Source organism: Emys orbicularis, chromosome 2 (assembly GCF_028017835.1).
Source record: "Emys orbicularis isolate rEmyOrb1 chromosome 2, rEmyOrb1.hap1, whole genome shotgun sequence".
Lineage (NCBI taxonomy): Eukaryota > Metazoa > Chordata > Testudines > Emydidae > Emys > Emys orbicularis.
In genome coordinates this window covers 57,868,084-57,895,971 of record NC_088684.1, presented here as the reverse complement: position 1 = coordinate 57,895,971, position 27,888 = coordinate 57,868,084, and the positions used below count along the sequence as shown (strand labels likewise).

General features: G+C 39.4%; 1 protein-coding gene across 1 annotated transcript; it reads left to right on the top strand.

Moving 5' to 3' along the window:
* The first annotated feature begins 302 nt into the window (after positions 1-302).
* On the top strand, positions 303-27,826 carry TERF1 (telomeric repeat binding factor 1). Its single transcript, XM_065398295.1, has 10 exons — positions 303-462; positions 6,450-6,545; positions 9,595-9,725; positions 11,093-11,179; positions 12,543-12,692; positions 15,588-15,697; positions 17,411-17,476; positions 19,810-19,913; positions 20,825-20,898; positions 27,668-27,826. Exons 1-10 carry the CDS (start codon positions 303-305, stop codon positions 27,824-27,826), a joined length of 1,137 nt encoding a protein of 378 aa, XP_065254367.1.
* Positions 27,827-27,888: the final 62 nt, after the last annotated feature.

Here is a 27,888-nt window from a genome sequence, read left to right as displayed (position 1 = left end):
TAATGCCCCCAAACGCTCCCGCGCCAGACCCTTTTCCGCCCCCTTAACGTCACTTCCTGTCGCGGGGGGGAGGAAGGCTCTGCAGCGGGAGCGTTTGGGGGCATTACATTGAAGCAAACAGAGGTCGGGGTTTGCAGGGCGGAAGAGGCGGAGCCTGAATGAGGAGCACGCGCGTAGTGGTGACGTAATCCCGCCCGTACTGCGGTTACTGGCGGCGCGGGGTCTGACGTCATTTGAGCGCGGGTTTGAAAATACAAAGCGGGGCCGAGGTGGCGCAGCCGGGAGCGCGGCCCCGCGGGGAGATGGATGGGGCCGGGGAGGTGGAGGAGTCCCCCGGGCTGTTCGCAGAGACAGAGGCCGTAGCCGCGGGCTGGATGCTGGAGTTCATCTGCTACGCGCTGTGCCGGCACTTCCGGGAGGGGCGCACGCGGGACTTCGAGCGGAGCCGGGACACGGCGCAGGGTGAGACGGGCTGAGCCGGGGGCGGTGCTGGGGAAGGCGGGTCGCGGCCACTCCGTGATTGGAGCTTTTTGTGTCGTCACATCTCCGGCGGCAGGAGGGGGGATCTCCAGGGCGCAGCCAGCTCCAGCAAAGCGCTGCCAAGAAGACCAGCGCGGGCCGGGAGTGCGGCGGCAGAGCGCTCCACGAAACTGAGCTTCAGTAGCGAGCCGATGTATCTCACGGAGCGGGACGGTTAGTGGCAACGGGGGCTCGGCCCCCGAGACTGAGGAATCCTAAGGGGGGCCGCGAGATGCACTGGGGCCACGGTCAGAGCAGGGAGGGGCGACAGCTCAGTCGGCGACAAGAGGCAACGCGGGGCGGCCCTGTGTGGGCGCCCACGCGCGGGGAAGCCTCCACACGGCAACACGAGACGCGGCCCGGCCTAGCGCGCTGCCCGCACACCTGTAGCGGCCGCTATAGCAGGGCCGCCCCGCGTTGCCTCTTGTCGCCGACTGAGCTGTCGCCCCTCCCTGCTCTGACCGTGGCCCCAGTGCATCTCGCGGCCCCCCTTAGGATTCCTCAGTCTCGGGGGTCGAGCCGCCGTTGCCACTAACCGTCCCGCTCCGTGAGATACATCGGCTCGCTGCTGAAGCTCAGTCTCGTGGAGCGCTCTGCCGCCGCACTCCCGGCCCGCGCTGGTCTTCTTGGCAGCGCTTTGCTGGAGCTGGCTGCGCCCTGGAGATCCTCACGGTTGAACGTTTTTCCTTCCCCCGATCAGGTCAAAAAGTGAAACCCGGGAAAAGGTGCCGGGAAAGGGCTGCCAGGAACGTGCGTCTCTGGAGAACCTGCGCGGGGCTTTTCCGCTGCTGCCTGAAACGCGCTTGTAAAGTTCGCTTCCTTGCCTTAGGCAGGAGTGAGATTGACATTGACAAGAGCCTTCCCAGTTGGCAGCTCGGAGACGCCATCTTGATTTTTCCCACCGAACAGTTCACTTTCCCATGGAAAACTCCGACGAGCTCTAGGTAGCGCTTACAGTGAGACACACTTGTGAAGATTAGTTTGGGCGTTCCCCCAAACGTTTGTTCCAGGGTACAGACACTAGTAGTTCACCGTAAGGATCAGATCTGTGGGCATGTCTACATTTGAAAGTTGTTTGGGGTTATGCTTTTCCAGGTTAAGTAATTTGAAACCACTTCTTTCCAAACTAGTGCATCCGCACTACTTTCTTATCCCAGATTAAGCTAATTTCCTTCAGCATCTGCATGTGTATCCTCCCTGGTGTCCACAACATGCCAAAGATCAATGATGGCATTCTTTGCAAAAGTACAGGCTGGCTCCTCATAGTAGCTGCAGACCACATGCGCTCTTGTTGTTGTCCCTGATGCTTTTATAACCCTGCCAGAGCTCCTTCTCCATTTGGCCACTTCTAGATCTGGTCATTCCAGTGACTGCTATTCAGATGGTCTTGGGAATACTCTTTTCCCCAGAGGGCAAGGAAGTCCAGGAACTCAGCCTGGGGTATGGCTGCTCTATAATTGGAATAAGATTCTGGGTGTGTGAACTTGCCATGGGCTTGAATTGCTTGCAAAGGGGCGCACCTGGCTACACACCGGTATTTGACTGTGACATCTGGTCAGGATGACCCCAGAGTTTAGGAGGCATACATGTGGCTAGCAAAGCACTGTGGTAGAGCAGTGGAAAGACTGCCTGAGGCAGAACAGTGGATATGAAATAATTCTGAATGTCAATTAACTCACTTTGAAAGTGAGTTAATTAATGTGGGTTGAGATGCTGCATGATTCAAAGCAAAAAATGCTAGGGTGGGGAGGCAGGACAGTTTATCCTGGAAAAAAAAAATCAAGTTAACCTGAACCAACGTTTAAGTATAGAAACACATCTTTTGTCCATTGTCTACATTAGTCATGCTGATTTGAATTCTGAACTATTGCCCATCAGCGCTATTCTGCAATTGCAGTGTCCTCTGGATATGGTTCTCAGTTTCCAAATATCTCTCAGAAGCACTGGATTCTTGAAGATCGCAAAAGGCCACTAGTGACCTATGGAACAGTTATGGGAGATTAGATGAGATGCTCTTGTGTATCCACTTCCTTGTGTATCCACTTCCATCTGTCTACTGCCACGTGTCTTGTTCAGTTGTTGTCTGTTCCCTCTTACTCAATATTTTTTTTGTGGGGGGAGTTTTATATGTACAGTAATAGGAAGGGACTCAATGTACTATTATACTAGCAATTTCCCTCCACACTGGAAATAAAACAGTGTAGGTGAAATCTTTTTGGATTAATTTATATATTTGTGAGCCCCTTAATTTTCAGTTAAACTGATTTTTACTGAAAAATTTCTGGGTTTTACAAAAAGTATTATTCAGTTTTTTTTCTGATTTTTTTTTCCACCCTACTTTTGTATCATTCAAATATATAAAATAACTTTTTTTACTAGGAAAATACAATACATTGCGTGAGATATATGTATTACGATAGTGCATTAGTCTGTGTGTATATGCAAAGCTGTCTGTTGAAGTAAGGCTATGTATTCATCCAGGGGTCGGCAACCTTTCAGAAGTGGTGTGCTGAGCCTTCCTTTATTCACTCTAAGGTTTTGCATGCCAGTAATACATTTTAACATTTTTAGAAGGTCTTTTCTAGAAGTCTATAATATATAACTAAACTATTGTATGTAAAGTAAATACGGTTTTTAAAATGTTTAAGAAGCTTCATTTAAAATTAAATTAAAATGCAGAGCCCCCTGGACCGGTGGCCAGGACCCAGGCAGTGTGAGTGCTACTGAAAATCAGCTCACGTGCTGCCGTTGGCACGTTTGCCAAAGCTTGCCTACCCCTGTATTAGTCTAAAAGATGCACACACTAAACAAACGGGCACACAAGCTCTGAAGTGCGTGAGCATCTGAACGTACTGATGAATCTCACCCCCACCACGGACACATTTCAAGCTATTGGCAGATAACGGTTTAAAGATTTGACCCACTAAAATGGGAAGAAAATGACAATCTGTATCAGAATGTGTTACAGAACACAGGGAAATATTCAAAATTTAAAAAAAATAAAAACAGGAGAAAAGGATGAAGTTGTGTGTATGTGCTACAAATGGTGGTAGCCCAATTATTAAATGTAAATAGGCTAATAGTTGTAAGTCTACAACAGTAAACCATTAATTCACATGAAAAGTTTTATTTGGGGGTGATTTGTTTTCTTAAACTCAGAGGTGGCATTGTGTTTTGAGTTCTGTTTTAGTTTTGCAGCAAACCACCGTTGATGAACAGAATTCAAAGCATTAATCTACTGAATACTTTTTCCCCCGTCTTTCCATCCACCAAAATAAGCCCCAATATTTATCCAGAAAAACTATGAATAGTTTTTTGCACTGATTTTCACCTGTTTTTGTTGTTATAAACACTGATAAATTCCCAGGAAAAATAAAATAAACTGAAAACGAAGGGCCCTAGATATTTGGCAAACGTGCACCCGCTGTTTGTGTGTGTGGCTTTTTTTGTTTTTGTTTTTTTTGTGGGTTTTTTTTTTCTTCCTGTGCTATTTGTGCCATCTCTCTCAAGAGAGAAACTATGGACCAGCGAAGTTCTCCAGTCTTGGTTTAAGCAACCTAAATGTTGTATTTCTGGTTTTGGTATAAACAGTTTTCCAACTTGCTGCAATATTTGTCTGAAACTCTTACATTGAACTTTTATTATTCCAGTATCACAAAGCATTTTTAACAAGATAACTGACTAAAGCAACATCTTCTGAAATTCCATCTGTTCTGTTAGTTTAAAGTACGTTGATCAATTTATACCCGAACAGTATGTCAGATCATCTAACTGCAGTTACATTCAGTTTCATGTAAGTGGAAAGTGCTAATGTACAGGAACAAAGGCTCTTTCTGTCAGAGTTTGAAGGAAGGGGAGAGACAGGAAGGAATGCAAAAAACACGGTAAAGCAGTGATCATAGCTATCAATAATAGGACATGTGGTTGAGAAAACTCTTCCCTTCTCCACTCCCTTGAAAAATGTCCACATGTTTGCCTCCCTCCCCAGAGCTAGATAGAATTCAAGCTCTACTTTGCTTCAAGGTAAGGTCAAAATACACTATTACAACTGCACAGTACAGGTTTGATGTCAAAGATCTGGAAAAAATACAGCTGCTGAGGAAACTGGAATGTCTTGCACACTTTAATAGGTCCAGTGCAAAGACTTTTAGTTTCCACTATGGCTTCTACAGCTAGAGAAATACAATTCTTACACATTACCCATTCTACAGTTATTTGAAATCTAACTCCAAGTTTCTTTAAAATCTTCTGAACTCTGGCTCCATCTACAGGATACAGTAGCTAAGGAATGTACTATTTGTATTAGGAAATCATTATCTACAAAGTCCCTACATTACAAATGTAAAACTTAAAGTATTTGTGTTTGAGGGGTGCTATCCAAAACCAAGTTCTAGTTTGTCTAGTCTATTTTGGTTGCGATGAGGAAGGCCAATGAAGTAGTTCCACAATTTATTCTCACTATTTTGCAATTCAAAACTCTATTTCTCTAGCTGAAGTCTAGAGTTACAGTAGTCCCACTGCTCTTGCTCCCCATGTCCACACTGCAGTAGAACTGTAAAGAAATAGTGTAAAGGAAGCCTGGAAAGCAATACAGTATTTAGAGCTGTTGGGTAATAAACCAAGGGCTTTAAAATAAACTAACTTGTAAACACTATTAAATTTGTAGTGCCTGTTCCAACTTTCCCCATGGACCATGACTTACTACCGTAAGCAAGTAAATTAATTTGATTTTTCCTTATGTAAATACATCTTAAGTAAAATAGAATGACCACTGCCGCATACAGTGCGGTCTAGTGACGTTAACACTGGGCTTGGGAGTCAGGAGCTCCCAGATTCGAGCCCCAGTTAGCACAAAGTACATACTTAAGTGCTTTGCTGAATTGCTGTTCTCCAATCCCGGCTCTGCCTCTGATGCTTGTGTGGTCTTGGACAAATTACTTGACCTTCCTGCCCCCTTCCCGTTTTACTTTTCTCATTTGGCTACTTACCCTTTGTGTTGTGAGGGTTCATTAATTCAGTTTGTTCCGCACCTTACAAATAAATATGAACTTTATGCACTGTAACTTTACCTTGCTGTTTGATTTATTTATTTTAATACTAAACTGCACGTGTCTATTAAACAATGTTACAATGCCATCCACTTTCTGAATCTGATATTTTTAGCCCAAAGAAATATATTATATGTCTCCTTTCTACTTACTTGACCCACCCTGGTTTGGTCTAATATTTCTAATTCTAATGAATCTGTTTAGACTGATGGTCATAATCCCCTGGTGTTTCAATTACTTCTTTCCAAAAACTACTTTTACCCTAATAGGTATAATAGTAATATATATGCCCTTCTTCTTTCCTTGTGAAATGTTGCAAGAGGATTTCCCTTGCTTGTGCTTTAAGATGCTGCTGTTATGGTAACACACTTGCTTTGTCAGTCAAACAGCTACAATGAATTTTTTTCTAGGTAATCATATTTCCTTTGTTCCTGGTCTCTGAGGCAGCACATGCTTTTGGGATATTCCCCAAAATGTCTTTGAAGTCTCCAGTTGTATTTTATTTATCTCACTTAAGATTGTGAGCGAAACAAAAGCTTTCATTTACATGTGGTGTTGTGCGATTCTGAATTTAGCCAAATATTTTACAGAATATGAACCTCTGGTGTGCTCCATCACTTCTAGTTGCTGTTGTAAATCTCAAGTCATCTGTCTTAAATATGAACTAGATTACATCCTTTTGTAATGGAGAAGAAAGTTATTTACTAATGCACTTTTGAAAATGACTGCTAATACTTTTTAAAAGCATTTTACTTTGGTTAGAAGACTAGTAAAGTACTTTAAATCTGATAGATATGGCAAGTTCTGTGCCTCTTTTACCTCTATCCACAGTGTGGCACTGCTGGAACAAAACTGATTTAAGTTTACTCTTTCCTTTTTCAGCTATTATTAATGGACTGTCCAAAATAGCCACTCATCAGATGAAAACAGTGTACCTGTGTCAGTTTTTGACACGAATTTCAGAAGGAAAAACACTTGGTAAATATTTCTCAGTTAACTTTTCTCTTTTTTTTAATGTAGTTCTGATTTTAAACTATTATTTGGATGAAGCTGATATGCTTTTCTCCATTAATTGGTATGGTGCACCAGACGAGTTCTTCCTTTCCTTCCTCCTCCCCCAATCCCCACTTTTCTTAGTAACTGTGAATAATTAAATTGCTTTTCTTAAATATATATTTTTCACCTGATTACATTCAGACAGTGTTCAACTTTTTCTTGTTTTTAAATTTAGTGTCTGTTTTTCCAATTATCAAAAACAATCCTGCTTTATCAGTACTGAACACTCCCATTTGGCCTATCCTCGGCCCCCAGGGTTTTTACAGAAATATTGGTAGTGATAGACTTGGGTTGCAGGGGATTCACCTGTACACCCTTCTGGATGGCATCTTGATCAGAGCTCCATCACAGTGAAGAGCACAAAGGGACACATCTTGGATGTTGAATCTCTTCCAGGCATACAGCTTCATCTGTGCCAGGATAAGTTCTCTGGTGCATCCAGTATTCAGTATTCTGTGGCTCTGCAACAAGAAAATATATCCTCTCGCTATGCTTCCAAAGGCTAGGATTCCTGGTGTCGTGCATAGGGGTCGCTCCATGGGCACAATCACTCATCAGAAGTCTTCAAGCCTTCATAGTAAAGGTGTGGGACCACTTCCTCAATCAAATATGGGTTCCTTACGATGGTGGTCAGCCCATGACAATGTGTGCAAAGGCATGCCTATCTGCCTTCCAGATCCTTTAGTCCTCACAAGCACTGCAGATTCAACAACTGTGCCAAGAGCACAGTGCATATCCCAGAAATCCAGGAATTCTAACCATTCTTGACTTTCTCCAAGAAGGCACAGACAGAGGCCTTCAGCCTAGTACTATTACATATCAGGTGTCCACTTTTAGTAGCGTGCTATTTGCAGTATCCTCAGGCTTCCTGGCAGATAATCCACAAGGAGCTAAATTCCTTCAAGCAGTCAGACTAGCAGGGCACTTTCCCAAAATGGGACTTCTGCTAACTTTGGGGGTCCTGACAAGCCATCCCTTCAAGCCTCTGACTTCACTGGCGACCTTTTATTTACTCATTAAGACTTGTTTCTCAGTAGCTGTCACATCCACCAGGTGAGTATCAGAGCTGGCAGCCTTATCTATACAAGAGCCTTAATGCATGTTCCAAAAGGACACGGTGGTGGTCAGGACACCATAAACCTTCCTTCATTCTGTCCAAAACTACAACATCCATCTGAAAAGACATGGCACGCTTAGATGTCAGAAGAACTCTGAAAATCTATCTCAAGCATACAGAATCCATGAGAAGCTTGTGCTCCTTGTTTGTGTCCTTCCCCTCAAGATACCAGGGGCCCAGAGCTTCCAAGTCCTCCATTGCTAGGTTGATTAGACCAGAGTCTCTCAACCTTTCCAGATTACTGTACCCCTTTCAGAAGTCTGACTTGTCTTGCATACTCCCAAGTTTCACCTCCCTTAAAAACTACTTGCTTACAAAATCAGACATAAAAATATGAAAGTGTCAGTGCATGCTATTACTGGAAAATTGCTTACTTTCTCATTTTACTATATAATTACAAAATCAATTGGAATATAAATATTGTACTTCAGCATATAGTGTATAGAGCAGTATAAACAAGTCAGTCTGTATGAAATTTTAGTTTGTTCTGACTTCACTAGTGCTTTTTATGTAGCCTGTTGTAAAACTAGGCAAATATCTAGATGAGTTGATGTACCCTTTGGAAGATCTCTGCGTACCCCCAGCGGTACACATACCCCTGGTTGAGAACCACTGGATTAGACTATTGTGGAAGCTTACAAATCATCTAAGGGGATCTCTGAAAGGATCAAGGCACACTCTATGCGATCTTTAGCAATCTCATGTGTGGGACGAGCTAGTGGATCCACTTCTGAAATTTGCAGAACAGCCACTTAGTCTATAGCTGACACCTTCGTTAAGCACTACAAAATGCCTCCTTTGGGAGGAAGGTGCTGTAGGCAGTGGCCCAGAAATAGATTTCTTCAGACTCTTATAAATGTCAAAACGGGAGCTTTTGAAAGGCCACTAGTTGCAACTAAGTTGTAAGTTTAGTAGTAACTGAAGCAACAATATGAAGAGAGAGAGAGATGGAAATGTGTTTATATAAATATTTCTCTACTGTCTGAAGTTGAGGGCACTTCAGTTTTCTTTGAGTCTCCAGCTATACTGTAAGTGATATTAAGTGTGGCTGACTTTAAAACCTCTATTTCAATAGTTTCAGGAGGAATGATAATCTGTCTATAGTTAAGAAACATACTAAAAAATAGGGGGGAAAACCCTTCCAAAACTAAGGAAGATACTACTCTGTATGCGGTATATGCAGAAGAGGGAGAGTCAGAATTTAATCAGTTGAAATTAAGAGGAAAAACTGAGCCAGATTCCAGGTATTCATCTCTACCCTGATATAATGCTGTCCTCGGGAGCCAAAAAATCTTACTGCGTTATATCAAACGTGCTTTGATCCGCCAGAGTGCGCAGCCCAGCCCCCCCCGGAGCACTGCCTTACCGTGTTATATCTGAATTCGTGTTATATTGGGGTAGAGGTGTACATCCAAAATAAAGAAAATTCATACAAGCAATCATATTTAAACTTAATACCTATGAGCAAGAATACTGAGCTAATCACAACACTGAGAAGTATAACTTGCTTTAAAAACAAAGGCACAGTAGTGTGGTCACCAGTATGTAGGAGGGAGTTCAGTTCCTGTTGTGTTTTGCTAACATTGAAAAGACTCTAATTCAGCTCTGCAGAGCACATTTGAAGAAAATGTGAGACAGCAAATCCTCCACACACTGAAAATATTTTGAAGAGATGTGAATTTTTTAAAACACTAATACTCATTATGCACAGTGTACATAAAAAAAAAAATTACATAAAATTAAATATATTTCATGTGATAATTTCAGCTGTTAAGAAAATGGTGTCATGCTATTACTTTTTGCCACTTCAGAGGTAGCTCTTTCTTCTAAACTTTATTTCATTTTCTCCTTAAGGTCATCGCTTTGAAAGCGATCAGAGAATTTCACCTTTGGAATCTGCTCTGTCAATTTGGAAATTGCTTGAAGAAGAGCAAAGCAAACCAGATAACCTGCATGAAGACATTCATCGCTTAATTTTGATTCAGGTATATGTGTTGATCTGCATAAATGTTTTGAACAATCTAGTAATTCACATACTCAAAAGAAAACTGCCTGAGTTCAACTTACACTTTATACTCCTGGGGGAGTTCTGCATATTTTAGTTGTCAAAATAACACAATGTAGTCACGTTCCCGTTTTCTGCCCCCCAGCGGGAATGCTGAGAGGAAATCACAAATTCTGTGTTGGGGGAAAAAGTAAAGTTCTGCAGGGAACATTAATTCAGTGCAAATTGTGCATTGGGTAGTGGCACAGAATTCCAGCAGGAGTAATTTAATATCTGGTCTTTTAGTAAAACAGTAGCTGAATTGAATTGAGTTTGCATTCCAAATTCCTATTTTCAGGCCCTTATAGCGTCTGACTAAATTACTGTTTTGGGGGTGAAATTTTTTTATGCTTGACTTAACCTAAAGCCCTTTCTTGAAGTTCTTGATGAAACTCCATTTTGCTATTCTATTTCTCAAACATAAGGTCAGGTGAGGTTGAGGTGGAAAAACTTTTATTGTGCTGAAGTGATTATTTATAAGATACCAATCTTTACATTTGGATTTTTGAACTAGTGTCATTTACACACTTGAAAAAACTTTTATTTTGGTAATAAATTACTAAATTGTTTGTTGCATACATGCAATAAATGATTATCTGCTAATTGTAATGATCTGGAACATTCTATACATTGCAATATGTTCAGGGCTTCTCTCTCTGAAACTGACGTTACCCATCAAAATAAAGAGATGTAATGTGCTCATCTGAATGTGATTTTTAAAAATAAAATGAGGATGACACTAGTTCAAAAGCAGGAAAATATTACATATATGCAAGTGGGATGAGGTGTAACTGCTGTTGAGACCATAAATGAGAATTTCAGGGGAAGGTGCGAGGTATGCCACACTAGACAGTTGTGGGATAATCTGCACTTGCAAAATCTCAGGCATGGGGTCATTTCAAAACCTTTTTTTTTTTTTTTTTTTTTTTTTTTTTTTTTAGTATTAACTATTTCTGGGTAGTTCTTGCCATCCATATAAATGTCCAATCATTCTTTGAATCTTGTACTTCTTGTTTCTGTTTCTTACAGCAAAGTACTCACCCACACTGTACCATAGCTAGATGCAGAAAAATAACAAAATGAACTCACTTGCTCTAAAATTAATAGTAAAAACAAATTTCTCCCACTATAATACCTTATCATGGGGAATCAGTTAAAATCTGAATTTGAGTTTTAAGTAGACCTATCTTACTATAGATTTGGTGCCTTGAAAAGCTGCAGAAATTTAAGTTTTATACTTCCAGATTTTCTAAATGGTATTGCATTTTAGTATATCCTGTAGATATAATTTATTTACCCTCGTTATAGGCTGTAGCCGTCCACATAGAGAGAGGATACTTTAAGGAAGCTACAGAAGTCCTTGAAAGACTATTTGCAGAATCGGAATCCAATAAGGTAATAATGGTAACTTCTGGGTGTCTTGGTTTTGGGGGTTCTAAAGTTTTTTGTTTTTTATATTTTCACCTTTTGTGTAGAATTTAAGGGGGATAAAATCAGGCTGTTTAGCTTGGGGTTTGTTGTTTGCCATATTCACTCTGACAGCTGGCTCAGTGAGAGAAGCGGCTGAAAGTAATCTTCCAGGAGTAGACAATACAGCTTTGTCTAGATTAGGATTTCACCAGCATAACTGGAATTCAGTGAACAATTTTAGTGATTCACAAGCAGAAATAGAATCCACCTCATTCCTCATAATAGTTGTCAGTACAATTCAAACAGGAGTAAAGAGCAATTAAAAACTTTAGTCTCTAAAGCAGATGATACTCGTCATACTCATGAGGAACAGATTTGATCAATAAAGACTTCATTTTTATGTAGTTTCTTATGAGCAGAAGCACAGTCTAAGAAAGAACTTTTAGTGAATATTCAATCATCATGTGATAATTGTGCTGAGAAACAAGGTAAATCCATGCATGGATTGTGATGGGTTCCATAGCAACTTTGCATTTCCAAGAAACTTGAATGCTTTCTAGAAGCCTGGAACCTGAATTTTATTCTGGTCATACTCCTGAGTTTTCCACCTGAACCGCTGCAGAGTGCTCTATTCACTTCCTCTTTTATAAGTGAAATTTGTACCCTTATGGGGTGTCAGTTACCACAAACTGCAGCACAAGGAGGAGTTGAAATTTAAAGCTATGTCAGCTTCCAAAACATGAATCTGTAGTACTGTCTGCAGGATTTGGAAGGCTGTTGTCTGGAGTTCAGGTCACATCTTGACCCAACTTTTTCTCATTGCTTTAGTACTAATTGGCTCTTCTTTTTCTGAATATTACTAACAATTGCTAACCTCTTTGAGTGGTAATTTGCAGAGGCAATAAAAGAGAAAAGGTGTTATTTACTAACAACTGGAGTTCTCTGAATTGTCTGCTCTACTCTCCTTTTCCCCATTTCCTTGGAGTTGACGGATTGGCTTAAAGAAGGTGAAGAGGAAATAAGGGTCATTTGGAAAGTTTTGGAATCCATAGGTTACAGTTTAATGTTCATGCAACCCAAACTCCTTGAAATGGTTCTGGAACTCATAAGGCATGGTACAGAACCCAAAATAAGGATCTATGTAGGCAATACCTTCAGAGGACTCAGTTACTAGTAAATAGCTGTCCTTTCTTGGCCATTTTTGATAATTGCCATTCCCAGCCAGTGCAGAATAGAAATTTGAGAAGTGATATTAAGCATATTATAAAATATATTTGCAGGTGTTGCTTATATAATTACTTACAATACATGAATTTTTGGTATATTCTGAATTTTCTTTCTGTTATAGGCTTTAAGAATGAAGCTGGCCTTAATAATTAATGGGAACAATCCAGATCTGCCTTTTCTTCAGAGCTTCAGTTACAATCTCTTGATCGATAAAATCAAGTCTTACATTGATGTTTTCTTGACAGAAAACTCAACGAACTTTCTAATCAAGGTATGTTGAGTAAACACAAAGCTGATAAACTAATAAAAATGGTGCATGCTGAGGCAAAATATAGGGGATGGAAAATGTCCAGGAGATGAGCTGAACTAGAACAGTACCTTGAGCACTTTTAAAGAGAGAAGAGCCTTATCTTGCCACACATGGTTCTTTTAATAAACAAGGTAAAGCATGTGCTTGAGAGAAGAATAGTAAAATAAATTTCACAAAAATTACTACAGAAAATAGATTCTTAATGTGGGAAACAAAAGTATTGCACAACAAGCTTTGTTTAGAAAAGAGATATGAGAAAATAAGAATTGTATGATTAAAACTGGATCCTTTTAAACTTGTGTATTGGTAAGAGGGCCACTTTTTGTCATCTAGAACAGACTGTTTAAAAAATAAGCATGAAATAGCTAGTTACATTATTTTTTCTTTAAATCTATAAAACTTCTAGTATTATACAGCTTAGACATTTATTGTAAATTAATATCAGATTAAAGAATCTAATTATTTTCACTTCTCTCTCTATCTCAAAAATGATTTCAAATAGGAAGGAACAACACTTCTACTGCAGTTCATCTTCAGGATGACACTTTAATAAATTCCATTGTCTTTTACATAGATATTGAAAAGATATGTTATTGAAAACTATACCTAGTCAACAGTAAGGGGAAATTCTTTAATGTGTGCTTTTATAATTGAGTAATTAGGAGGATTGCTTCTAAAACTTTGTGTGGTATTTAACAAAACTAAAGAGAGGAACAAATCTTTAAATCAATGAATCTGAGCTTCTGTAACTTTTTTTTAGAAGCGGAGACCAGAGGAGAGCATTCAAAGTATTAAGTACACTTAAAGTATTCAAAGTGGCACTGTAATATGGGGGTCTTTATCTGCTAGTGTCCCCTTGCAGGAGAATGAGGAACTACGCCAACCTGTCTCCATTGTTCTTTATGCTGTCACACCCAACTCTGCATTTGTCAAGTCATTGTCAAGAACTGACCCCTCCTGGCCAGGTCTTCAAAAGTCTCTGTCCCCTTTAGGATAATAGGGAACAGAAGTTGTGTGACTCCAGTAGGAGCTAATCAGTCCTAATTCTTCTGGAGGTAGGAGCTTCTTCTGTAAGAGACCCTGGCTAGGGTAGGTAGGGGAACCCAGGTGCATCCACTCCACTGGGTTCCAACCCAGGGCCCTTGTTAGTAACAGCCAGCAGTAGACCTTCACAGACCCTTGCTGTTCCCTGAGTGACTTCCTACCTCTGTAGTCTTCCCCAGCTTCTTGCCCTGGTTCTCCCCTTTCAGTGGGTTGGTTTGTCTGGCAGCTTCTCACCGGTATACTGGAGGGATCCTTTCTCTGCTATCCCTCTGTTTCTGGCAGTTGCCCACCCTCCTGCCTTGCAGCCCTTTTATCCTCACAGCTGCTGTGGGGCTGCCAGTCAGCTCTGGCTGAGCAGTCAGTTGCTTTGTTAATCCATGACAGGCTCTGTTCTAACTTTTTTTTTTTTTTTTTTTTTTATTGGTTTAAAAAAAATTCAGATTCCTCTTAGGGCACCAAAGAAAATTTCCTTTAGATAATTCCCTGCTGTTGCTGTGTGTCTCTTCAGTAGAGGTGAGACAGGAAGGCCCAGGAGCTCCACACCAAATGTTCTGAGGCCCATAGTATACCACTCCTCCTTTCCTATCCATCCCTGTTAAACTCTTCAGGAGCATCACTGAGGTTAGTCCTTTCCATGTCCAAAGTACTTTCTGGTACATGCAGAGGAATCCTGGGGAACGAACAGCCCCCTCCTTCCATTGCACAGTCAGCTGTTTTTCCCCTTCTACACATATCCACGGACATGCCTGTACTTCCCTGGCATAGAGAAGTCCCACAACTCCCCCTCACTTGGCTGCATTGTCCCTTGGTACCATGCAGGGAGGTAAGTAAGGCAAAGGGGGCCCATATGTGGGTCAGAGTGAAGGGTGTCTTTCTTGACTACCACCAAACTCGGAATCTTCAGAAGTGCAGCTGCTACTGCTATTGGTGAACTCCTTGCAGGGCTTTGAAAAGAGCAAATAGGTAAGCTGTGCCAGAGCAATGTGTAGATAGTGTCATCAGGCTAGTACTGAGACAGGAGGAAGCGCCATCAAAAAAATCCGTCTGAATTCATACACATTAAATGGGGGGGGTAATTTTTTTTTTTTCTCAATTTGTCAGTTACAATCTCGTGTTTTAACTTTAACAATAACAGGTACAACATTTTCAGGCACAAACATGATTTTCAAATGTGTCCCTTTAATTTTAAATTTTCAAACATCTGACACACTGATAGCTGACTATTAATATTGCACTCTTTTTTTTCTGCTTCTCTCTCCACTTGTGTATAAGCACACAAATATATCCTGATTGCCTTAGATGATGATTGTTACTGTTACAGCCACACCAAAAGTGTCTGCTGTACATGTCGTACCAATATTCTTAAATTCTGAGCTATCAGAAATTTAGTTTTAAATTTAAAATTGCAAGAAAGCCGGTAGGATCTATTCATACAAGCAGTACCATTGAATCTGCCTTTAGAATAACATTTGCTCCGTTAGAATTGCTCTAAAATGTACAACGTGCATCCCCCACATACCCTTGTTTATTTGAACATGCATTGTAATGTACATAGCATCAAATGTGTTCCTCTCTTAAAATGTCTTTGGTTATTGAACTTTGATAAGTGTTCTGATGGAACTGTAGTTCGATGCATAACCTAATGAATGCTACTTTGAATATATTTATCTTAATGGCAAAATGTTACTATTAGAAATTTCTTCAAAGTAACTACTTTAGTATACCTAATGCATTGTAACAGTAATACATGTTGTTACTTAGCTGCAGTTTGTGTTCAAATAAATGCATCACTTGCTCTTACAATCCTCATAGGCAGCCACAAAAGAGGTGGAGACTAAAAGATTGGAAGCAACAATGTCACACAATAAACCTGAAAATACTATTGAAACAAATAATGAAAGTAATTTGGAAACAGAACAAAGGTTTGTAACTGAGCATCATACCAGTAACCATATAAGAATTTATCAGTGGTATTTAAAATTAGCTTAGCGAGTAAAATGTACTTTGTTGTGGGTGAGCAAAAAAAACCAGACTCTGGCAATTTGTGGGAAAATACTATATCTCTCTTTTTTTTTTTTTTTTTTTTTTTTTTTTTTTTTTTTTTTAAATCAATGTTTTAATACTCAAATTTAAGTGAGAGATAGAGACTTGTCTATTATAGCAGGAGTTAGTGTTTTATTTACATGATTTAAGCAAGATTTGTTTTATTCTTTTAGTGGTAAAAATTGTGTAAATTCCATTAATATACAATATATTAACCAACCATAGTTTTGGTTTTTTAGTACCATGGGAGACTCTCTCTATTGCAGGATCTAAGGTTTTTGTGGGTAGGAGCGGGATACAAATGCAAGAAACAATGTGGGACCAGGTATTAAGGGGCAGGATTAAAAAAATAGTCCCGTGCAGGGCTCAACTACAAAGAGGTAAAAGAATTCTTCCAAAAGATAATGTCCAACAGAAAACAAGTTGGTAGGGCTTGGCACGGACTTGGTAAGTATTTGGTGAAGATGCACATTTTTAACTTAAACAAATCTTGTCAGAGAACAAAACCTTGTGACAGTTAAATTAAATAGATTTCAATTTTTTTTCTTTATACTCAAGCTTTTTTAGTCCTGCCCTTCAAATTCAGGGCATACTGGTATATGAAGAAGAGAGAGCAGGGAGACAGGGGTTTCATGCCCTGGTATGCTGCTGCCAAAGTGGAGGGGAGAAACCTGTCCCTAGTTCACTGATGACTCTAGTAAATTAGATCGTCTGTCTACTAGTTGTGATCATAGTGTAGAGAGTAGTTTGGTCTCTTCCAAACCAGTAACCTAAAAAACTGATTTGGAGTAGAGCAAATGGTTTAACTTCTTAAAGCTTCTGTTTGAAAGCACTGACATGCTTTTAATAATGAGGGATGTTGTGGAAGTTTGACTGACTAAACTTGTAAATTTGGAGGCCTTTCTTTCTGACTGAATGTGCTGTAGTGATTATTGAAATCCTAGATCTGCTACAAGCTGTTTCTCACTGAGAAAGATGGTGGGCTAGAATAGATGATCTTCATGTGGATGTAGACCTCACTGCTACTGTTTTTATGCTTGATCTGAACATTTCACTAAGGAAGGTAACCTGGATGCAGATTAGACGGTTAGTGAAAAGTAATTGTAAAATGTTGTAAGGATGGTGCCTTACACTAATTACATCTCTTGAGAGAGAGTGATAGAATACAGGATAGGGAAGATTTAGTTGAAGAATACAAATGGTTTCCATAGGTTGTCTATAAGAAGGATTTAGAATTAAAGTTTGAAAATATGGGCATACTGCTCCTTGAAGGACTTCGTTATAATTAATATTTCAATTTTAAGCATGTATTATATTTAGTCATGTATTCTTGTTTTTTTGGCAGGCCAAGGGATTGCCACTAGTCTATTTTTTGTTTGTTTGTTTTTATTTTTTTGTTTTTAATACTCTGGGTAGATTTAAGGATAGGCTAATAATGGGTCTCTAAGGAGGTTAATGGTTCTACATAACTAACCTTTGTATACTTTGTTAGAAGCTTTATTAGAGAGGGTAAGGTCACTTGACTAGACAGAAGGGTTGAAGTCTAGGGGATGACTTTTGGCGTTTAAACATGTCTATCTTACTTTTTTAAGTAATCTAGAAGATCAGAGAAGTATTGCAGATGAATCATCCGAGAATGCAAGAGAACATCTAAAAAGGTAGAGAATTTTTTGTTGCTCTGTCTCACTAGAGCTGGGTGAAATTTTTATGGCGAATGGTAAATTTGCCAAAAAATGCAATTTTGAGGCAACCAAAACTATTTGAGAATTCAACCCAAATTCTTGAATAGTCTTGGCTGATTAAAAAAATGAGGAAACAAATTTTGAAAAAGTCAAAACAGCTTGTTCTTTTGCAAGCGATGGCATGTGTCAATTCCACTGTAGACTTGTGTGCACCTCATGCACAGATGTTGGAGATTTCTCTTTTACTCAGCAGTACTCATCAGGGCAGCTTGAAGGTTCTTTGTGGCCACACGCCACTGCATGCTGGTTTAAGAGGGCAGAGCTATCCCCCATCCCCCTCAGTTTCTTCATACCACCAGTGATGGTTGTCCAGAATGTATTTCTAAATGGTAGAAAACCCTCAACTAGAATCACTTACCTGCCCAAGTGGAGGTGCTTCTCCATTTGGGCTCATGAGAAAGGTATGTCTCCTCACAAAGCATACCCGAAAGCTGTGCTGAACTACCTTCTAGATCTAAAACAGAATGTGACCATTAGTTCCATAAGGATTAAAAAAAAAAAAAAGCAAACAGGATGTTAGGAATCATTAAAAAGGGGATAGTGAATAAGACTGAGAATATATTATTGCCCTTATATAAATCAATGGTACACTCACATCTCGAATACTGCGTACAGATGTGATCTCCTCATCTCAGAGATATACTGGCACTAGAAAGGGTTCAGAAAAGGGCAACTAAAATGATTAGGGGTTTGGAACAGGTCCCATATGAGGAGAGATTAAAGAGGCTAGGACTCTTCAGCTTGGAAAAGAGGAGACTAAGGGGGGATATGATAGAGATATATAAAATCATGAGTGATGTGTAGAAAGTGGATAAGGAAGTTATTTACTTATTCCCATAATACAAGAACTAGGGGTCACCAAATGAAATTAATAGGCAGCAGGTTTAAAACAAATACAAGGAAGTTCTTCACGCAGCGCACAGTCAACTTGTGGAACTCATTACCTGAGGAGGTTGTGAAGGCTAGGACTATAACAGCGTTTAAAAGAGAACTGGATACATTCATGGAGGTTAAGTCCATTAATGGCTATTAGTCAGGATGGGTGAGGAATGGTGTCCCTAGCCTCTGTTTGTCAGAGGATGGAGATGGATGGCAGGAGAGAGATCACTTGATCATTGCCTGTTAGGTGCCCCAGAGGGAGTGAACCTGGCATTGGCCACTGTCGGTAGACAGGATACTGGGCTAGATGGACCTTTGGTCTGACCCAGTACGGCCATTCTTATGTTCTTATGATACATTTGGCTGCTATCTCCGCTTTCCGTATACGGGAAGATAATAGGCCCCTTTTCTCCTACCCGATTGTTAGTCAATTTCTGAAGGGCATGGCCAGATTATACCCTCAAGTGCAGGATCCCATCTCTCCTGGGGACCTTAATTTAGCCCTGACTAGTCTAACGGGACTCCACTTTGAAACTTTCGTGACTTGCTCCTTCCTTCACCTTTCCATGAAGGTAGTATTCCTAGTATCTCTCCCTGCATCCATTTGTGCTACCAACTGTGTAACACAACCCCACCATCTCCAGAACTAGCACATTCTACTAGAGCACAAGCAGCTTCTGCAGATTTCCTGGCTTGAGTACCAATTGTTGATATTTGTAATGCAGTGACTTGGTCATCAGTCCACACTTTCACTTCTCATTACACCATCGACCGTCAGTGCACTGACGATGCCAGTTTCCATAGCTGTTTGCTTGTGAGTTACCTACAATGGAATTGACATGTGCAATCACTCAAAGAAGAAGAAAGTTATTTACCTTTCCTCAACAGTCGCTCTTTGAGGTGTATTCCACAACCTGCCTGCCTTCCCCGCTCTATTGGAGTCAAATGGGTACGAAGAAACAGAGGGGTTGGAATCGCTCTGCCTTCTTATACCAGCACACAGTGCCACGCAGCGACAGAGGGCGCTCAAGCTGCCCCAATGGGTACCACTGGGGGGGAGAGAAATCTGACATCTTTGCAAGAGGGCGTGAACACCCCTCTAGTGGAATGTACATGTGCCACACACCTCGAAGAACAGCAGTTATGGAAATGTAGGTAACTATTTCTTTTCAAAACTGTTAGTTTAGAAAGTTTCAAATGTCACTTCAGATTGATGTTTTGTTTGACAAGAAAAAATGAAAATTCAGTTTGTTGGAAAAAATATTTTTTTCCAGTTCAGTGACCAAACCGAAAAATTAGCTTGCATAGCTGTCACACGTATTCTGAATGTTTCAGCAGGTCTAGTTGTTATATCTTTATGTATCTTGCAGGTCACGCAAACGCCTTTATTCCTTAGCACAGCCCACCCTCTGGAAGCTAGAAAACGTGCCTTCTAATGAGATAACAAAACACAATAAAACCAGTTGTCTTCAAAGTGAGTATACTGTGGCTTTCATTAAGACTTGTGGTACACAGAATGCAATATAACGGTTCCCAGATAAATTATCTTGATACTCATGGGCTTTCAAAATATTGCCTCTACCTGACTGTTTTCCTCCCTTGAAATTTGCTACTAACTTGTTCAAGTACTCCACCATTTTTTGTCTGCCTTTGGAACAGGAAAGCAGCAATCACGGTGATTCAAGATTCTGCCTGATTTCAGATTTGGGGGCCAAATTCTACAAATTTTAGCTCTTAAAGTTTTAAAATGATTGGAAGGCACAAACCAATCAAAAGATCTAGGAAACAGTTGATTATGCTGTCCACTTCATGATTTATTGCTCTTTAGAGTATATTTTATTTATAAGAAAGCAGTTAGTAGTGCCTGTCCTGGATCTCTCCCCAGGGTAATTCTGGGGAGAAATTCCTCATTTTGTGAGGGAGGAAGAAGAAACAGGTAGGCAGTGACTAGCTTTTTAAAAAAAGACAGCTGTGACAAAGCTGCACAGACTTAGGATGTTAAAATAAGCCGCAGGGGAGATGGATAGGTAGACAAAAGTGCATGTAAATAGTTACAAGGTAGATTTTTTTTTTGTACTGTTTTATTTGTACTAATGGAGAAACGTTTAAATATTTAATAAACAAGAATTCTAAATAGCGTTAAAGTACAAGTAAAATTGTTCTACTGGTACAATCTCTTGCAGGAATTTAGTGGCCATTTCTAAGTATCCTTTTCTGAGTACCCCAACAGACGGTCTGATTCTCCACTGTGCTTATCCCATATAGACACTTACAATAGTCCAAAATAGATGTTCTTGCTTCTCACGGGTGTAAATGTTACAGTGGAGAATTAGGTTCAGAATGTCGACATTTATTGATCTTTGTGTGCTTAACTTATTGATTTAGGTCTCAGTGATTTGCAGAACATTGAAAATGATGGAAAATCTCTGTCTCACAGCCAAACTGGCCGAAAGAAGCGGGTGTGTATTGGTTTTATACTGTAAATGGACCTAAAATTAATTTACAAAATGTATGGGTATTCAGTTAGAGAAAATGTAACATAGCGTTCTTCCCACTTGAGTAATAGCAACATACTGCCCAGTAACTAATGAAACTCAAACTTGCAAAGTGTATTATTTGTTGCTATTTAGGGTTTCAGCATCCTGTATATCTTTTTTCAAACATACTCATTTACAGAAAACTAAGTCATGAATGGAAAACTTTAAATAAACTAGACCATACCTAATTTACATTATCTAGGTTATAGGCTTCAAGACAGCAGTTCCTTGCAGGAGCTTTGGACAAGCCAGCATCAATGATTTTGTCATGCAGTGGTTTAATGTTGGGTTGTCACCTTAGTGAACAAAGTGCTCCATTGTAAGGGTGAAAATACATAATTGGAGTTTTCAAAGTAAACCTATTACTGTGGTCTGATAACAGGCAACTTCCCATAATGCTGCATTTTATAAAGGCCTTATCCATGAAGAAAATGTAGAAATCTGTTTGTAGTCACTATTTTAAACACTAGTTACATCACAGACAAACTAAAGTGCCACTTAACTTTGGGAAACCTAGAAATGTGAGTTTAATATAGGGATGTTTGCTTGGGAACAAGACTCTACTTTTCTGAAATAATGCATCTGGTATACAGTTAACTTTCTGAAATGACTGTTATGATGACCGTTGAAATAATGATAAAATCTTCTAACAGTTAAAGCTAAAATATAGGCTTCAGTTTTCAACGTAGAGGGGCACTCTGAAGAGAGAGTCAGCACAAGATTGTTGGAAATCTTGTTTGAGTCGCCAAACTGTCATTTACAACAGTCTGACACAAGCTGATTCATCCTTTTACCTTGAGTTCATCAGGAAAAGATTAACTTATTTTTGTGACTCAAATTTTTAAGAATAACTAGAGAAAACAACTTTCCTATCAGTTTATTGTGGATAAATGTCCTTCTAGCACCTTTATTCCTCCCTTCCTTAACAGCCTATATCAAAGTCAAAGTACTGGTTAAATTTACAGGTACATCCAATCCTCAAATTAGACCATCTACTAATAAGAGATCCATTGTTAAGCCACCAACATCCATACCCCAGAGACTAATGTGGTGCCTATTTCCATATCTAAAACACTGAGTTGAAACACAATTTACTTCAAAGCAATGATTAACCGTGTCAAAAACTTTACAAATAATTACGGGACTGACCATCTCCTTAGAAGCTACAGATGTTTTATCAAAACAAAATTTTAGAGGAGCACATTGTCAATGTATTTGTTTGCCTTAAAATATTTATTCCTCAAATTGCTCAAAGCCAACGCCCCCTTTCCTCTTGTTTCGTTACTGATTAAGGTAGCAAAAACTGCCACTTAATGACATGAAGAATATTGGCACATTGCCACATGATTTAAAAAAAAAAAAAAAACCCTTATACTGCACCTGGTGTTAAGTTTTCACTCCCCACTAATACAGAAAAGCTGTATATATTATCAATATTTTGTTCTTTGCTATGGTAGTTGTGCATCAGTAGTTAATTACAAACACCTTTCCCAGACTTGTGCTGACTTCAGTGATGCTCATGCACAGATACCTTAGGAAGACCAGAAGCTATGATGGTTAAAGTTAAGTATATAGTTAAGTCAACCCTGTTAAAAATGCAGAAACCCAACAACATATGGAAACAGATAAAAGTTGGTAGGGGGGTGGGAAAAATTGTTAAATTCCTAAATTCTTATAAAGAATGGAAAGAAAAAAATTCAAATTCTACGTAATTGCTCTCCTGAACCTATAGAATTCATACTTTATCTCCTTGCTATTTCTGTGCAGTAGTCCTTGTCAGTGGGATCTCTAATATCAATATTACACAGAGCAATGTTTTTGGTATTCCAGAAAGTTGAGTCTGCTCATCCACATAATCGTGGGTTATATAAGACTGTCTGCATGCATGAAAGAATGCTGTGAATGTCACAGAAAGGGTTGTTGACTTTTAGAACTCCCTTTTCCATGCAGTCCCTCTTTCAATGTTGGCTTTGTTTGCTCTTGTTTTGTAATGGCATTTCATTGCAATGGTTCAGTGCCCATTTTTCAGCTTTTCATAGCAACGTTTTTCAGTTAAGCTACATATTTCAGTCTGATGCAACACTATTGAAAGGAGAATTCTCTCTAATTTCTAATGCCGTTCAGTAGTAAATTGAACTCTACAGATGCAAGTGCCACTTACTTATTTAGGGTGCTAGAGGGCTCCATTTTATACCCCTTTTTTGTGTGAGAAGTCCTTCAGTGACATGAGGAGCCCAACTGAAATCGGTGGGGCTTGCTGTTGAAGCAAGGGATCCAGAATTGGACCTTTATTAGTGGCAAAAAAGAAAATTCAGTTTGGGGGGGGGGGGAGGGTTTGTGGGGAGGATTCAACTTAACTTGCAAGTATGTGTAATACTTGTTTCCATACATGAGCAATTATACGTAAAGGATTTAAGAGGAGTTTGTAGTAGCTTATCACAGGGGATTTAAACTGTTAGCTTTGCTTTTCGTAATTATTTCTCACCAACTTTTCAGTTGTGGGTCAGTGCTGGCTTGCTCTTTTTGTGGCCCGATTCACCATTTGGCTTAACGGGTGGTAACTAGCAGCATTAACCCGGAACACCTCTAGCCCTGAACAAATCTAAGCTATTGAGTCTCTCAGTCTTTGTAGAGTCCTTCATCCTATGTTTCAGGAATGAGCTTTGGAAGGGGACACTCAAACTGTATGAGGAAGCTTGACATTTTAAACTAAAATCCAACTTATTTGAAATAGAAATGGAAATATTTTTAGGAGAGGAACTTTTTTAGATTGTAAACTCAGGGTGGGGACGGTGTCTGTTTTTTACGCACTTAACATAGTGAGACTCAGGCTCCTATCCTATTGGTACCTTCTGGGTGCTATCACAATGTGATTTTTAAATAATACATAGGAGTAAGAAAGGGTCTGGTGACATAAATCATGTAGTTTAGTGTACTAGCACTGCTGTGGTTATCCTTCTGGTAGCACTTCCAGAATAACTCACCCTTACAGGGTTATTCCTTTATCACTAAAACTCTTTATGATGCTGGGGTGAAAAATGACAACTGAGTACATTTAGATTTATATTACAAATGTTCACCTTATGAACGAACAGGGCAGAGGGAGGTAGGATCCAATTCTGAAATCTGCCAGTTGTTACTGCTGTTGCCTAGTTCTCTAGCAGATAGAGAATGCATCGTGCTATAAGGATATGCCAGTTTCCTGCTCTAAGCAGCTTACAATGTTACTTAAGATATGTTACAGCCAGGGATGATGCAAACAGTAAAATATGAGAATGAACAAGATAACAGTAAAAATTAAAAAATCAAGGGGTATATTTTAGTTCCCTCTTACTCTTTCTGTGTGGTTTGAAACTCTGTTTAATTCTGTATACTGTATATAATGCTGTTTGAGAGACTGGTAAGGTTCAGGAGTGGACATCAGCATTGGAAGGCTAGCTAAAAGTGAGTCTTTAGTAGGGCTATCAACTTCCAAATGGCTTGCTTCATTTTTTTGTGAATGAAATGGTACCTGTTAGAGCTATACAACTAGATTCCATTGGCTTCCCATTTGTTTCTGGATGGAATTTGAGATGTCTGAACCTGAAACATAATAGGCTTTATAGTTAGAGTATTTTAAAGGTTGGCCCTCTCCATGCTTTACCCTGAAAGTTGAGATCAGCTGGGACACTTGAGCTGACAGTTCCCCTAGATTTGTATGTCTTGAGAGCAGGGAATTGCCAGAGGAAGGGCTATGTTCTAGAGTTTGCTTCTCCTATTCATCGTTCCATTTGTCCAAAAGAGAGTTAAGTTGCTGTAGTAGTGTATTACAAGAACATTGTGTTTACTTCCTGGTGGATTGATTTAAATCACCAATTTAAATCATGATTTAAATCATCTTTTGCTTTTGTACTCTAGTTCTTTCCTAAAGAAAGGTTGACTCTCATTGGTTGGTAACCATTCCAACATGTTGATTTTTTTCGTTTAAACATAGCCTTAACACTAAGCTTGGTATTACTTTTTACTAATCAGGAGGATGCACCATATCTATATACACTTATTTAAGAAATATTATATCTCAGCTTTCGTTTATTCAGATTAATCATTTTTATATTTTTAATTATGTTTAAAAATGGAGGATGCATTTCTTTACTAGATTTTTTTTTTTTTAACTTGTGATTTGAGTCAAGCTCTAGTTGAATGGAAATTCTAATTTGATTAAAATTGCACACAAAAATAGCATTTTAAATAGTTTTATTTAATACAAAAAATCTTAAATATGCTGGATACATAGGTTTATCAAAACATGTTTTTCATTCAAAACTAACTGATTAATAAAACAAAGTATTATCTGCAGTTAGTAAATTGAACTGATTTTCCTTCAAGATTTTAGAACTAATAGAGCTCATCCTCTCACACTGATAGATCAGAAGAAGAAAAAAAGTTTTCATAGTTTGAAACTCCCCGTTGTTTCTTGACTCTGAATAAACTTTTCAGTCACATGGGCTGCATGAGCAGTTGTGCAGCACCTCCAAATGCCAAATACAGAAATGAAATGGCATTCTCCAGGCAGTGTGACCTCCCATGAACCAAACGTACAAGGTCCTACCATACAGAGTGCACCATTTTGTAGCACAAAATGACATCTTCCATGCAGCGGGACCTCGCACACATGGTACGTGCAAAGTCATGCCATGCAAAGGATGCCATTTTGTAGAGCAGGTCTCTGGCATGTGCAGCATTTCACTGCACAATGCTCTCTACATTCCAGGCAGCTGCTGCTGGGGGAGTGGACACCATGGGCACCATAAGTGGCCCATTGGCCGCCAGTTGGGCCACCCTGAACTAGTAATTGAACTGAAGTAGTTGAATAAACAGAAATGAAGAAAATATTCTCTCTGCACATACAGAAGAGGCTACTGCTGTCAGAAGTTAGTTTAGCACTTCAACAAAGTCTGATTCCAGGTGCTTAGCCTGTGACTTCCATCAGTTTTTTACATTGATCTTCAGCAGAAAATTTGTGCTGCTTAATATTTTTAATTTAAATAATTTTAATAAATTATAGTAAGTTTCAAATTAAATTTTAAATAGGTTTATTTTAAAACTATACCCATATTTTTTTTAATTAAAAAATACATTTTTAATTTTTTTTTTTTAAATCATGAATTTTTATCCAGCCTGATTCAGTTAATACTTTGGTCTAATTTTTGTTGTTGTTTTGTTTTACTGTGTGGGTGCTAGGTGGTGGTGGTCTCTCCTGATATACAGGAGAACAGACTAGATGACCTTGTTGTACCTTCTGGTCTTTAACTCTATGACTTAAACAGTGATCCCCAACCTTTTTCATCTGGCAGGCGCAGGACGACGAGCCACAGAGGACCGTGGCAGCGGGCGAGCATCCGCCGAAATGCCACCGACAAGCACCGTCATCCAGAGGCGTCGCTGCCGAAAATCAGCGGCATTTCGGTGGCGACACCTCTGGATGTTGGTGGCATTTCAGCGGATGCTCGTCCGCTGGCCAGTACGTGGGTGCACTTATACGCCTCGGTGGGTGCCACGGCGCCCGCGGGTACCACGTTGGGGACCCCGACTTAAGACTTTTTTTGAGGGTTGAGTTGAGAGGGTTTGTAGCTTCGTTGGGTTTGGAAGTGCTTTTGTCATATTTGATAACTCGATGCATTTTGTATGTTTAATTTTGTACTTGTGGGCCTATAATGATAGTTGCATTAATAGCAAAATACACTAAATATACTGCTGTAGTCTTAGATTAGTTTAGACGTAGCATGACCTTCTGGTTAGTGCACATGACTAGATGTCAGATGGGTAGTTGCTTTATGACCTTGAGCAAGTTGCTTACTGCTCTGTCTTAAATGGAAATAATACACACGCTTGTATTTAAAATCCTGGATGAAAAATACTAAACATATGAAAAGAACTAACATTTGAAATGCCATTGGTGTTGATGCACAGCATCTCCTTTTGATACTTATTTCTCAAGTGAAACTGTCACAGATAGCTACCTATGTATCATATGGAGAAGTACTGTTTTATGTCCTAATGGTCATTCTGTATGTCAATTAATATTAGATCATCACTGATAAAATTTTCAAGAGCCTGCCTAGCTTAGGTTCCTTAGTAAATTTTGAAAGCCAGTGGGTCATTGGGTAGAATTTTCAAAATGCACCTATATTTTTATTATGTGACTTCTGTGTGAAACTTGAGCAGCCCAAATTTATTTATTCTAAAGGGGTATCTACTTATTCTTTAACATTTGAACTGGTAACCTTTAGGCTGGATGCATATAGCCTCCGGTATTGTGGTCCTTGAAAGAAAGTGGCAAAACCAACCTAGTGACTGGTTTAAAAAGTTTATGCTGTCTGACAGTTTGAGCAAAACCATGTATAACTGCCAGCACTCCACAGCAGCTGTAACAGCAACTGTAATCTTCATGCTTTGTTGGTAATGTGCAATAACAGATGTTGTGTGTAAATCCTCCAAACCCAAACAGGAGAATATCTCCCAAAGTATCAGATGTAACCTGGAAATGTAGAATTAACCTACCTTTAATGTAGCATTATACGAATGCATGTAAACTAATAAGTGAAATATAAAAAATATTTTCATACATTTCTGGTATTTATACTAAATGTGTCAAATTAGAACTTTCTGTGGTGAAAATTTAGTGTATACAATTGTTCTCTTCTTTCTAAAGCGATGGACTTGGGAAGAAGACAGTAGACTGAAGGATGGGGTAAAGAAGTTTGGAGTGGGAAATTGGAATAAAATTCTGATTCATTATGACTTCAACAACCGAACCAGTGTCATGTTAAAAGACAGATGGAGAACTATGATCAAGAAAGACATTGCTTAGTTGGACAGTGAGAACTAACTTCAACTCTTGCACCACTTTTCCCATGAGGATAATGTTTGGAC